The sequence below is a fragment of the Halichoerus grypus genome, chromosome 7, assembly GCF_964656455.1.
Source record: "Halichoerus grypus chromosome 7, mHalGry1.hap1.1, whole genome shotgun sequence".
Taxonomy (NCBI): Eukaryota; Metazoa; Chordata; class Mammalia; order Carnivora; family Phocidae; genus Halichoerus; species Halichoerus grypus.
The window spans coordinates 68,342,873-68,357,933 of NC_135718.1; the positions used below are offsets into that span (position 1 = coordinate 68,342,873).

Consider the following 15,061-nt stretch of genomic DNA (forward strand, 5'->3'; position numbering starts at 1 on the left):
CTAGGAGGAGGAGCCCCCAAAATAGAAAAGACTCAGAGATTACTACTTATGCTGCAGATTTACAAATGGATACAGATATAACCAAGATGTCGGAGATGGAATTCAGGCTAGCAATTGTGAAGGCAATGGCTAGAATGGAGAAATCAATTAATGGCAACATAGAGTCTCTAAGGGCAGAAATAAAAGGTGAATTGGCAGAACTTAAAAATGCTATCAATGAGATCCAATCCAATCTAGATAATGTAACAGCTAGGGTAACTGAGGCAGAAGAGAGAATAAGCGACCTGAAAGACAATATAATAGATAAAAAGGGAAAAGAGGAGGCCAGGGAAAAACAACTCAGAATCCATGAAAATAGAATCAGAGAAATAAGTGACACCATGAAGCATTCCAATGTCAGAATAATTGGAATCCCGGAGGGAGTGGAGAGAGAGAGGACTAGAAGATGTATTTGAGCAAATCGTAGCTGAGAACTTCCCTAATCTGGGGAATGAAACAAACATTCGAGTCCTAGAGGCAGAGAGGACCCCTCCCAAGATCAAGGAAAACAGGCCAACACCCCAGCATGTAATAGTAAAACTTGCAAATCTTAGAACCAAGGAAACCATCTTAAGGGCAGTTAGGGGGAAGAGATTCCTTACGGACAGAGGGAGGAACATCAGAATAACGTCAGACCTATCCACAGAGACCTGGCAAGCCAGAAAGGCCTGGCAAGACATATTCAAGGTACTAAATGAGAAGAACATGCAGCCAAGAATACTTCATCCGGAAAGGCTGTCATTTAGAATGGATGGAGAGATGCAGAGCTTCCACGACTGGCAGAAACTGAAAGAATATGTGACCACTAAGCCGGCCCTGCAAGAAATATTAAGGGGGGGTTCTATAAAAGGAGAAAGACCCCAAGAGTGATATACAACAGAAATTTACAGGGACAATCTATAAAAACATCTTCACAGGCAACATGATGACAATTAATTCATATCTTTCAATAATCACTCTCAACGTGAATGGCCTAAACACTCCCATAAAATGGCACAGGGTTGCAGATTGGATAAAAAGACAGGACCTATCCATATGCTGTCTACAAGAGACTCATTTTGAACCTAAAGATACATCCAGACTGAAAGTGAAGGGATGGAGATCCATCTTCCATGCCAGCGGACCTCAAAAGAAAGCTGGGGTAGCAATTCTTATATCAGACAAATTAGATTTTAAACTAAAGTCTGTAATTAGAGACACAGAAGGACACTATATCATTCTTAAAGGGTCTGTCCAACAAGAAGATCTAACAGTTGTAAATATCCATGCCCGCAACATGGGAGCAGCCATCTACATAAGCCAACCTTTAACCAAAATAAAGAGTCATATTGATAACAATACGTTAATTGTAGGAGACCTCAATACTCCACTCTCAGCAATGGACAGATCATCTAAGCAGAAAATCAACAAGGAAACAAGAGCTTTGAATGATACATTGGACCAGATGGACCTCATAGATATTTACAGAACATTCCATCCTAAAACAACAGAATACTCATTCTTCTCGAGCACACACGGAACTTTCTCCAGAATAGACCACATACTGGGTCACAAATCAGGTCTCAACCGATACCAAAAGACTGAGATTATTCCCTGCATATTCTCAGACCACAATGCTTTAAAAGTGGAACTCAATCACAAGAAAAAATTTGGCAGAAATTCAAACACTTGGAAGCTAAAGACCACTCTGCTCAAGAATGTTTGGGTCAACCAGGAAATCAAAGAAGAACTTAAACAATTCATGGAAATCAATGAGAACGAAAACGCATCGGTCCAAAACCTATGGGATACTGCAAAGGCGGTCCTAAGGGGGAAATACATAGCCATCCAAGCCTCACTCAAAAAAATAGAAAAATCCCGAATTCACCAACTAACTCTACACCTTAAAGAACTAGAGAAAAAGCAACAAACGACGCCTAAGCCACACATTAGAAGAGAAATAATTAAAATTAGAGCAGAAATCAATGAATTAGAAACCAGAAACACAGTAGATCAGATCAACGAAACTAGAAGTTGGTTCTTTGAAAGAATTAATAAGATCGATAAACCACTGGCCAGACTTATCCAAAAGAAAAAAGAAAGGACCCAAATTAATAAAATTATGAATGAAAGGGGAGAGATCACGACTAACACCAAGGAAATAGAAACAATTATTAGAAATTATTATCAGGGCGCCTGGGTGGCTCAGTCGTTAAGCGTCTGCCTTTGGCTCAGGTCATGATCCCAGGGTCCTGGGATCAAGCCCCGCATCGGGCTCCCTGCTCCGCGGGAAGCCTGTGTCTCCCTCTCCCACTCCCCCTGCTTGTGTTCCCTCTCTCGCTGTGTCTCTCTCTGTCAAATAAATAAATAAAAAATCTTAAAAAAAAAAAAAAGAAAGAAATTATTATCAACAACTATATGCCAATAAACTGAGCAATCTGGATGAAATGGAGGCCTTCCTGGAAACCTATAAGCTGCCAAGACTGAAACAGGAAGAAACTGACAACCTGAATAGGCCAATAACCAGTAACAAGATTGAAGCAGTGATCAAAAACCTCCCAAAAAACAAGAGTCCAGGGCCTGATGGATTCCGTGGGGAATTCTACCAAACATTCAAAGAAGAAATAATACCTATTCTACTGAAGCTGTTTCAAAAAATAGAAACAGAAGGAAAACTTCCAAACTCATTCTATGAGGCCAGCATTACCTTAATCCCCAAACCAGGCAAAGACCCCATCAAAAAGGAAAATTTCAGACCGATATCCCTGATGAATATGGATTCCAACATCCTCAACAAAATCCTAGCTAATAGGATCCAACAATACATTAAAAGGATCATCCACCACGACCAAGTGGGATTTATCCCCGGGATGCAAGGGTGGTTCAACGTTCGCAAATCAATCAATGTGATAGAACACATTAATAAGAGGAGGGAGAAGAACCATATGGTCCTCTCAATTGATGCAGAAAAAGCATTTGACAAAATACAACATCCTTTCCTGATTAAAACTCTCCAGAGTATAGAGATAGAGGGAACATTCCTCAAGCTCATAAAATCCATCTATGAAAAACCCACAGCGAATATCATCCTCAATGGGGAAAAGCTGAGAGCCTTTCCCTTAAGATCAGGAACACGTCAAGGGTGCCCACTCTCACCACTGTTGTTCAACATAGTACTAGAAGTCCTAGCAACAGCAATCAGACAACAAAAAGAAATAAAATGTATTCAAATTGGCAAAGAAGAAGTCAAACTCTCTCTTTTCGCAGACGACATGATACTTTATGTGGAAAACCCAAAAGACTCCACCCCCAAATTACTAGAATTCATCCAGCAATTCAGTAATGTGGCAGGATACAAAATCAATGCACAGAAATCAGTTGCTTTCTTATACACTAACAACGCAACTGTAGAAAGAGAAATTAGAGAAACGATTCCATTTACAATAGCACCAAAAACCATAAGATACCTCGGAATAAACTTAACCAAAGAGGTAAAGGATCTATACTCTAGGAACTACAAAACACTCATGAAAGAAATTGAAGAAGACACAAAAAGATGGAAAAATATTCCATGCTCATGGATCGGAAGAATAAACATTGTTAAAATGTCTATGCTACCCAGAGCAATCTATACCTTCAATGCCATCCTGATCAAAATTCCAATGACATTTTTCAAAGTGCTGGAACAAACAATCCTAAAATTTGTATGGAATCAGAAAAGACCCCGAATCGCCAAGGAAACGTTGAACAAGAAAAACAAAGCTGGGGGCATCACGTTGCCCGATTTCAAGCTATATTACAAAGCTGTGATCACCAAGACAGCATGGTACTGGCACAAAAACAGACATATAGACCAATGGAACAGAATAGAGAACCCAGGTATGGACCCTCAACTCTATGGTCAAATAATCTTTGACAAAGCAGGAAAAAACATGCAATGGAAAAAAGACAGTCTCTTCAATAAATGGTGCTGGGAAAATTGGACAGCCCCATGCAGAAGAATGAAACTCGACCATTCTCTAACACCATTCACAAAGATAAACTCAAAGTGGATGAAAGACCTCAATGTGAGACAGGAATCCATCCAAATCCTAGAGGAGAACATAGGCAGTAACCTGTTTGACATCGGCCACAGCAACTTCTTTCAACATACATCTCCAAAAGCTAGTGAAACAAAAGCAAAAATGAACTTTTGGGACTTCATCAAGATAAAAAGCTTCTGCCCAGCAAAGGAAACAGTCAACAAAACAAAGAGGCAACCCACAGAATGGGAGAAGATTTTTGCAAATGAAACTACAGATAAAGGGCTGGTATCCAAGATCTATAAAGAACTTCTCAAACTCAACACCCAGAAAACAAATAATCAAGTCAAAAAGTGGGCAGAAGATATGAACAGACACTTCTCTGAAGAAGACATACAAATGGGGCGCCTGGGTGGCTCAGTCGGTTAAGCGACTGCCTTCGGCTCAGGTCATGATCCTGGAGTCCCGGGATCGAGTCCCACATCGGGCTCCCTGCTCGGCGGGGAGTCTGCTTCTCCCTCTGACCCTCCTCCCTCTCGTGCTGTCTCTCATTCTCTCTCTCGCAAATAAATAAATAAAAATCTTAAAAAAAAAAAAAAAAAAAAGACATACAAATGGCTAACAGACACATGAAAAAATGTTCATCATCATTAGCCATCAGGGAAATCCAAATCAAAACCACATTGAGATACCACCTTACACCAGTCAGAATGGCCAAAATGGACAGGGAAAGAAACAACAAATGTTGGAGAGGTTGTGGAGAAAGGGGAACCGTCTTACACTATTGGTGGGAATGCAAGTTGGTACAGTCACTTTGGAAAACAGTGTGGAGGTGCCTCAAAAATTTAAAAATAGAGCTACCCTATGACCCAGCAATTGCACTACTGGGTATTTACCCCAAAGACACAGATGTAGTGAAAAGAAGGGCCATATGCACCCCAATGTTCATAGCAGCGATGTCCGCAATAGCCAAACTGTGGAAAGAGCCGAGATGCCCTTCAACAGATGAACGGATAAAGAAGATGTGGTCCATATATACAATGGAATATTACTCAGCCATCAGAAAAGATGAATACCCAACTTTTACATCAACATGGATGGGACTGGAGGAGATGATGCTAAGTGAAATAAGTCAAGCACAGAAAGTCAATTATCATATGGTTTCACTTATTTGTGGAACATAAGGAATAGCATGGAGGATGTTAGGAGAAGGAAGGGAAAAATGGGGCGGGGGGAATTGGAGGGAGAGATGAACCATGAGAGACTATGGACTCTGAGAAACAAACAGGGTTTTAGAGGGGAGGGGGGAGGGGGGATTGGTTAGCCCCGTGATGGGTATTAAGGAGGGCATGTACTGCATGGAGCACTGGGTGTTACACAAAAACAATGGATCGTGGATCACCACATCAAAAACCAATGATGTATTGTATGGTGACTAACATAACATAATAAAATTGCATGTAGCTGTTCAAAAAAAAAAAAACAATAACCCTTGAAGAACTAACATTTTCGAGACCAATATATATGAAGCAAAGCTGTAATAAAGAGGTAATAATATGTAGCATGATATCATCTGACACATGGTTCTTTCTGTAATAAAGAGGTAATAATATATATCATGATATCATCTGACACATGATTCTTTCTATATTCCTTCTGGAATATAGCTTATAAATGCTTATGTGATTTAGAATGACAATCTCTTTTGGTTAAGGAATGTAATTTCTTTTAAAATATCACTACTATGTGAGGCTCTCTTGTCTCCCCACTGTATGCCCTCCCTCCCACCCCGACTACTATTGCTTTTCTTACCTATAGGCCTGTCCCAGACTTTTATACGCATCAATAAAATCAACTTTTTGCTTCAAGGCTTCTTTGAAGGATTCAATAGCTTCCTGAAAAAAGTATATAGAAAATTATGTCATTTGCATAACCGTTAAAATAGAGTTTCACTTAAATCACTAAAGGACTTAAAAATATATTACACATGTCTCGGAGTGATTTTTTTTAATATGAGGACTTAAAAAAAAGAGAGGTAGAGAGTATGACAAACTATGAGTCAGGAGGATTTAATTTCAACAGTAAACAAATGCACTGCTATGAATAATAACAGAGCCGTAAAAGTTTCCCCCTTTAAGAATGGGATAACGGCTCCTCACTACCTATTTCATTAGGGCTTTGATTATTAACGATATCAGCTTCGTGTCAACATCATTTCTTTAATTAATAAAGGCCTTGCGGAATAAAAGTCAGCTTACTAGCTGTGCAAAGTATAATCTTAAATGACCATAACTAGCAGCTCTTAAACTGAACCACTCAAGAGACAAAAAAGCAAGCCCAGCGTGACGTTGTTCATAAAAAAAGCAACAGGGCTCCAGACTGACTGGGAATCAGAAGGATTCCCATGATCTACAGGAAAAAGAAATAGCAAAACAAAATAAAACAGAAACCTTGAGTTGGGGGCGTTTGGGGCATAGCTTCTGCCGGCAGCGGAGAAGGGGGCACAGGTGAGGAGTCCTTAGGGAACACACAGCGCACCTGGCCACTGTGGAATCCTCTGGAAACTGTTAATAAAATGTACCATTCTGCTTCACAATAAACATTCCCATCTTAAACTGTATTCAATGTACTTTCCATTATGACTTGACTATTTACTGTGATAAAAAATTATGAAGACATTTCACACATTTTCCAAGGAAAAGACGTGTCTTAAGTTAGCGGCTACGAAGTATCATGATCTCTAATGGCTTTAATGAGAAAGACTAAAATGTCTGCGTATTTCACACCTAATTAGATAATTCATAGCAAAAAAACTACTAAAGATGTCATATGCCTTGCACATGGTAGGCACTCAATAAATATTTAATGATTTTGTAGGCACATAATCCTAATTCTTTTCAGAAAATCATCCATTCCCTGCTTCTTGACTTTCTCTGTAGGGGGCAGCAGGGTCAGAGGAGCTGGCTTTCAAACTCTTCTAAGGCAACAATGGGGACAACCACCTGCTCTTTAAGGAGTCCCACGTTCTGTTTGGTAGAAGGACGAGAATGGATAAATTTTAATACTGCAGAAATGTTGAAGACTACTCCTCATTAGGCTTCTGGCCCTGGTATAGTCTTGATCTTTTGGGAGTACTACAACTATATTTTTAATCCAACAAACATGTATTGAGCGCCTACTATGTGCCAGGGGCAGTGAGAGGGGCAGGGGACATAAAGATGAGCAAGTCATTCTCTCTGTCCTCAAAGAACTCAGTCTAGTTAGAAAGCCAATTATTTAACCAGGTTATTAGAATACAAACTAAGAGCTATGATAGAGACACAAGTAAAAGTCTGGGGAATAAAGAGAAGGAAGAACTAACTGAGCCTGGGACACCAGGAGATGCTTCATGGAGGAAGTGGCAACTGAGCTGGGTCTGGGAGAAGGAGGAGTTTGGCAAAGAAAGAAGGCATTGTGGACGGGGGGATGCTGGTGCGCAGAGACAGGGTGCTCAGCAGCGGTGGGGAAGGCGGGACAGCAGGAGTGCAGGTGCATGGGTGGGAGCGGGGGAGAGGGAAAAGACGGGGACCAGGCTGGTGTGGGGAGCTGGGCCAGAGGCAGAAGGGCCTCTGCCATGCTCCGCAGTCCAGGCATCACCCTGCCAGCAGTGAGGGCTGGGGGCTGTGAGCAGGTGCGGGACCTCACAAAACTGACTCTTTAGAAATGATGGCCACGAGCCACAACAGAGGAGCCAGGCTGGACAGGGGAGGGAGCAGAGCCCACCCAGGAGGTGGCTACAGAGGTCCAGGCAAGAGATAATGGAAACTCAAACTGAGACAGTCTCTCTGAGGACAGAAAAGGAGGGTCAAACTCAGGAGATATTCCTAAAGGCCAATGAAGAATCTGCTGGCCGTGGATATGGGGGATAAGGGAGAAGGGAGGGAAGGAAGCTTCGAAGCTGAAGAGCCTGGGTAGAAGGTGAGAGCGTGAACCAACGTAAGGAAGTAGGTGGGACAGCTGCGGGGTGGGGTGGGGTGGGGCGGGGGTGGGAGGAGGTCAGGAGTCCAGCTGGGGCGTGGTGAGTCTGGGGTGTTTGTGGACTTCTAGGGGAGATGCCCGGGAGACATCTGCTGCCCACTGCACTTACAGCATGCTGGGACGCCACAGTTCTTCAAAGTCTGATTTCTCTTCAGCTTTTAAGAGTCTTTGGTTTCAGGGTTCCTGTCTAATCACTGCACAGCTCTCTACCTCATTCTGCCAAAGAGGGGACATAGTAGAATCAAGATCTGAAGCCACTGGGAACAAAGACACTACGTTCGAATGAATCAATCTCTAAGCACATGAACTGGCTGTGAGTTTGTCCTCATAGCAAGTGGGACCATCACCACCTTTATGCCACCATCGTCCTGGCTCATGGTGGGCAGCCATCCCTTGCGCTCCCCTTTATTATAACGAAGAGAACAGTCTCAAGGAACTCTCAAAGTGAAGGCTGATCAAAAAATATGTGCTCGGGATATACAATTCTTGAAATATCCTTACATCACAGGTAAAAGTTTTCACTCTGTTTTCCCTAGGGAAATCCAAAATGTCTGCTATATCTACCAGATTGGACAGTTGTGACATTTGTCACGTAATATTGCCTAAATAATTTCTAATGTATTACATCATAAAGTAAATAAGCACACCACCCACTTAATTAATTTCTAAATTGCTTTTGACCCGAAGAGACCAGCTTTAGGATATAAAGATAGCTCCAGTTCATTGGTCCATTTAATACATTGTCTCTACAGTTAACAAGAGAAATAAAGATATCTAAACTAAGTTCATTAATTTAATGAAGGCATGTCACCACTGACTCAGTTTTCCAATCTGTGTAACTGGGACACCCTCTGCTCCTTCTATACTTCATGGGGATGCCGCTGGGATGAATGAGACAATACGTAAACACTCTGACCTCCTCGGACAGCAGATCTATAAAAATGCAAAGAAAAAGTTCCCAGCTATTACACACGTTGATGCTGTATTTATGAGCACAGTGAAGAGGAGAAAGCACCAAATAATTTGGCGAGACTGGTTCACTGAGGGGCTTCTACTGCTCGTGGGACGTAAGTACTATGTCTAGGTTCTCATCACATGGATTTGGAAGAAACCAAACCGAATCTCAGCCCTTGTTCACTGTGTAGTTATTAACATCTCTGTTACAGCTCTTTTCTGAAAAATTCTCATTTCAAAGTAACACAAAGAGCCCTCCCTGCCCACGTTCTTAAACCCGGCTTTAGAGTCCACGGTGAAAGCCTCTGTTTGCACTTGTTTACTTTAAAAAGTATTTTTTAACCTCTCAGTACTGGTTGTTGGTATTTTTTTTTTGCATTTCAAATCTTGTTCTCCTCCATGAGATATTCAAGGCATAGACTTCGAATCTAGTACTGTGATCTGAATTTTCTAATTTAAGGCAACTGAGAGAAGGTGAGAGGAAGAGGGGGCAGATACAAAATAAGCTGCACTTGATCTTAGCCAAAAGGCCAAGAAGTGATGGAAAAGCCCATCTGCAGTTGCTCAAAGCACATTCTAAATACCCGCTCTCCACACCTGCGGCTGCCGGTCTGAACCCCAGGGAGGGCGAGAAGAGTCTCTGTGCACAGCACCTTCCACATACTCGCAGGAAGGACAGTATGAAAGGAAACCTGCAGTTCCCTCTGGGTTGGGTTTTAGTGGATGGGAGTTATCTTTTTAGAGTCACGAAACTGAGAATAAATGAAATGTTCACATGTAACCAAATCTGTAATAACTGAGACCTGATCCGTGCTCACAGCTCCTTCACACACATTATTTTATTGAATCCTTGCAACCCCTTCAAGAGGCGGGGAGGGGAGCAGACTCATCTCTACGTGACAGATGGAGAAGGAGGGGCTGAAAAGCTTAAGTCACTTGGCTGGTAGTCGAGTTTGCAGGATTCAGAGCGGAAGCTCAAGCCAAGGCCTTCTGAGTCCAAATCCAAGGCTCTGTCCTGGAAATTCATTTATTCCCCCTAGTACTTAGTGACAGGCACTGCCCATAACACTGAGGATTTACAACAGAGGCCTTTTTGAAGGTAAACTGTCCCTACGCTCCAAGAGTGTGTGCACAATCCTCGTAACTACTTTCCACAATAAAATGCATGTTCTTTCAACCAGAGCACCCTTCCCTGCCATGCACTATTGAAACTCTTCACAGCTTTCAAAGTTCAGGTGAAGAATAACCTGTCTGGGAAGACTCTCTTGACCCCCGAGTCAGCATGAAGTGTTTTCCGCCCTGCAGAGGCTGACTCTCAGGCCAGCTGGTTTTCGACCAGACGAGGACGGGTCCTGCACTAGAGCGCCTACCCTGTGCGGGCCATGGGCACCGAGGACGTCACCTTGAGGACCAGAGTTCCACTCTCTGCTCCCAGCCGGGTGTCTACCCTACGGCAAGGCTGCTGCACAATAGGTCCCGAGCACACTCGGGGCCGGACCAAGGGCAGGAGGCAGGGACAGGCTGGAGGTGACACTGCCACCCCACATGTCAGTCGGCTTGGACGACATCTTTCCTGTTTCCTTCAACTCCTTCCCCGCTAATAGCGGCGCCCAAGCGGCAGCAGCAACGTGCCTGTCGGAGAGCTGTCTCCAGACCTGCTCCTGCCGCCCCAGAGGCCCGATCAGGTCTCCAGCTCCGACCCCGGGGCGCTGCCAACATCTCCCCGTGGCCCTCTGCCCCTAACCTCCCCAGTCACTGGCATGTCAGAATCCACTTCCGACACGGCAGATTCGCTCTCAGTGACACACTTTCCCCCAGATCTAGAGTTTGCAGCTCCTCTGGGCCTACAAATTAAAGTCAAGATGCTCAGCATAGCACTCTAGGCATTTCAGGGCCTCCCCTCGGCCCACTTGCCACCTCATCTCCCTTACGCTCAAACCCGACTATTTGCTACACCACAAACCGGTTGTATCTCCATGTTCTATACCAGCGCTCACGCTTTTCCTCTCTGCACGAAGTAGCTTGCTGCCCCCAAGCCACTCCACCTGCAAGGCCCAGGACAAGATCCACTTGCTCTCTGGAACCTTCTCTAACGCCGCAGTTTAAGTGAATCTTTCTTATCTCTGTTGCCAAAGCACTTTGTTCATGTTACTTTTTTTTAGTGTATTTACCATATGATAAATTATATGTGGAAGAAAACTTTGTAAACCGTATCCTTTCTCAGTGTCAAGTGTGAAGAATTCTTTCTCCCTCTCACTAAGCCTTTATCCTTTCTCCACCTGCGCCTTCCTCCAAGTACCTCCCGCATAGTAGGAACTCAATCAGTATGTTGACTCCAACTCCTTCCTAAAATAAACCGATCAGATGAGATGTCATTTTAAAACACGCCAAACGAAACCCCACTAAGGTCCTCCCACCCGCGAGAGAAAAGCAGAATCATGATACTGTATGCACAATACACAACACTTTCACCTTCAGAAGTCCTCTGTGAAAGAAAGTTAGACCTTTGTATAGCATAGCTATAGGCTGGTTTTTGTTCAGTTCTAAGGACTGCTGAAAGTCTTCGTGGGCTGTTGCATAGTCCTACAAAAAGGAGAGCAGGGGGAGAAAAAGTAGTGTTCATTAGACATTCAGACATTTCTTACTTCTGACTGGTCGAGGAAAAAAAAAACAACCCAATTCATTCTGTGTCCTTTTTGGCTTTAAAGGGAACATTTCATATCTATCAATATCAGCTGAATTCTTACCCTGTTTTGTTGAAGTAGTTGATTTTCTTAGGAAATTGATGGGAAAAACCCCCAAAGGTTTAATTTAAATAGACTGTCTCAACTACAAAAAGATTATTTGTAAAAAACAGTATTACAGTTATAATCTGTTAGAGAAACTTGACAAATTATTTTCTGGTACTAGCATCTTATTACACTGAATACTTGTCAAATAATTATGCCATAGGTCAACCTTAAAATGTGTTATGCTGAGATTTTTTCAAACCTATTTTCTTTGGCAACAGAAAATTGTTACTGGGCGCCTGGGTGGCTCAGTTGGTTAAGCGACTGCCTTCGGCTCAGGTCATGATCCTGGAGTCCCGGGATCGAGTCCCGCATTGGGCTCCCTGCTCGGCAGGGAGTCTGCTTCTCCCTCTGACCTTCCTCCCTCTCATGCTCTCTGTCTCTCATTCTCTCTCTCTCAAATAAATAAATAAAATCTTAAAGAAAAAAAAAAAGAAAATTGTTACTAAAATAATGTAAACCCACAAAAATAACTGTGGCAACCATAAATATCATTATAATGATAAACGATAACCTTGCCAGATCCAGGTCACTTACACAGAGAACCTACAGTCTGGGAAACCATATTTGTTCTGGTTCTGGCTCTTGGGTGTGATATCAGTTCAATAATCACATCGATAACACACATACCCATTTCCCTATGCTGACATTTGCAGAAAAAGCTGAAGTATAGTCAATGAACCAAATTTCTCTTCTCTCTCTCTCTTTCTTTTTTTCCCCCGAGTCTAGAATTAGTTAGTCCTGACAGCTCAAGCAAGAAAATGTGCTCTTGGTACTTAACATTTCTCTACTGGGTTCAATTTCAGCTAAAGGAAGTGCTTTTTTAACGGTCTTGTATCACAAACATATTATTATACAGCCCCCAAACCAAATCTATCAAATAGTAGCTTTCTGAAGTAAACGGAAAAGTGAACAAAAGGGAATGTGTCCAGGCAAAAACAACTCACCTCTGATATGAAGTATAGGGTCCCCCGGTGTCTGTACAGCCGTGCTGAGGGCTGAAGCTGGATAGCTTTGGTGAGATCATTCACTGCTTCATTAATTCGTCCCAGAGGGGACAGAATCTATAAACCCAAAAATGAAATTAGGGTAGAAATCTTCCAGTGATCAACCCCAAAACTGCCAACGTTTTTGACTTTTCAATTCCACTTTACCGCACTCCACTCACAAGATTCTTGGTGGACAAGGATCCCTGACCCCATATACTACATAGTGAGGTTCAAAGTCAACAGGCCAAGGGGCCGCTAGTCTTTGTCTAACTGAGGGGGAGGCTGATGAACTATAACCACATCAATTGCTTTGTCACGGTTTCACGTTCTGGGTTACAACAGATGTTGCTTTTCTTGAAATGGGACCATTTTTTTTTCTCAACCTCTTTCAAAACAAAATTTAGTATTTCAAAGTTAATCTGAAAGATAACTTTGAACCATTAAAAATAGAGAAATTGTTGGACACAGATTAGAGTCCTCCATGGCCTTTAGCTATGTCCTCTGTGGGAGTAACTGCTGGCTGACAATCTCTAAGATTCCAGGTGTCTCATGAGCCCCTTTGTGTTAACTCTCAGCTCATCGGTCACGATCTACAGAGCAGAAGAACCTATGTCTGCAAGCTTGTTTGGAAAGCCCTTGTGATCCAGCAATGAGCTTGTGCAGGTGAAAATGACAACACAGAAGACAGTTCAGAATGCAAAAGTACACCAAAAAGACATAAGAAAATCCAAAATGGGTATCAGTACTCATGCAATCAAGCTCAAGCATTTCACCCTGAGCAAATGTCCTGAAATTAGGGTTAATTTTGTTCTCATGATATAGGTCATTTCCATCAGGTTCTACTATGTGGTTTCCTACTCCGCAGGAACTTAAAACCAGCAAAAGAGAGAGGATTCAGGCAGGCACATCACCAGTGGCAAGAATGGCAGCTCAGAAAAAGAAAAGAAATGAATTAAGGAATATGTACCTGAGAATTCAAAATGCATAGCGGTCCGGGGTTATATTTTGGAAGGAAGAACATCCCTACCTAGTTTATTAACCCCTAGGTACATAATTGAATCATTACACCCCAGCACAATAATAATGACCTGAGTAACTAAAAAAGGTTAAATTGTGTTCATTAAATATAGACTATTTCAGCAAGTATGAAAGAGAAAGATCTCTCATTAAATAATTTCTGACATATATAAATGATATGCTATAATAAGCCAGAAAAATCAGTTTGCAGTGATATTATTGCCCAATAGGGCCAAAAAAGGGGAATATTACTATACATACATATATATATATACATATATATTTAAGATCATCAAAAATTACTTTTTGGATTACCAATATCATTTTTGGGTACACAACTAGCTTTTTATTAGATACACAAATCTTCTAAAGCTGCTAAATAAGTCTTCTTTCTATGTACACTTAAGTTCTTGCTTTAACATAACATTTTAACATCAGAGTAATGGAGGGAAAAAGCATCAGCACCCCCTCCCCAGAGCAGATATCACCAAATTGGCCACCAAATGCTCACCCTAGAAACCAACAAGGTTCTCGTGCAGTAACAAACAAATTACAGTCACTTAACCCTCATGGTTGCAATCCAAAATACACAAGTGATAATGAACTGTATCATTAAATGAGAAAAATTTTTATTCAGAAACCCAAATTCCCAATAAAACATAAAATTCCCTTTAAGAAACTGAACTATAATCTTAGAGACTATAATTTTCAGAATACAAACACCACAAATACAGTTTTTAAATTACTAAAACATTTAGTGTTTTCTTTACTTCTAAGTTTTCTCCCCCCAAAAAGGCGGGGGGGAGTCATTTTCCTTTAGTTGAACTATGAAATCCCATTATGTCAGATGATTAAAAGTTAAGTTTCCTCCAGATTGAATACATGAACAAATTCTAAAGCATTTAATATGGTTAAATGAACAGTAAAATGAAATCTGGGTAGTTTACTATTATATTATGCGAACGGTAAGATGAACACGTTTCATTTAAAAACATTAAAAGGAATGCGTCTCCACACACCATTCCCCACCTTGTCCCCCAAGACGTGGGCTCTGACTGGCTGTAGCCGCACCTGTTCGGCGAGGCCTCCGCAGACACGCCCACACCTGCCCCTGCCAGCCTCCCCCAGAGCCCCCCAGGCACGCCTTTCTGTTCCTGAAGAAGCACCTGCTTAGTGTCTCCTGACACAAATGTTACCTGGGATTTTCACCACGTTACCTCTGTCTCCACAAGTCCTAAGTTCCTTCAAGGCCTGG

General features: G+C 42.1%; 1 protein-coding gene across 7 annotated transcripts in view; it reads right to left on the reverse strand.

Annotated features, from left to right (window-relative positions):
• The window catches only part of TTC13 (tetratricopeptide repeat domain 13), a 91,248-nt gene that overhangs the window by 41,064 nt on the left and 35,123 nt on the right, over nucleotides 1-15,061 (reverse strand). For all 7 annotated transcript variants that reach the window (XR_004909868.2, XM_036069072.2, XM_036069071.2 and 4 more), the window contains 3 exons: nucleotides 12,748-12,864; nucleotides 11,484-11,594; nucleotides 5,853-5,935 (listed from right to left, as the gene is read on the reverse strand). Coding sequence is in view for 6 of the 7 variants with exons in the window: in XM_036069072.2 (XP_035924965.1) it covers nucleotides 5,853-5,935; nucleotides 11,484-11,594; nucleotides 12,748-12,864 (311 nt within the window). In the remaining variant the exon portion in view is untranslated. The remainder of the gene's footprint in view (nucleotides 1-5,852; nucleotides 5,936-11,483; nucleotides 11,595-12,747; nucleotides 12,865-15,061) is intronic.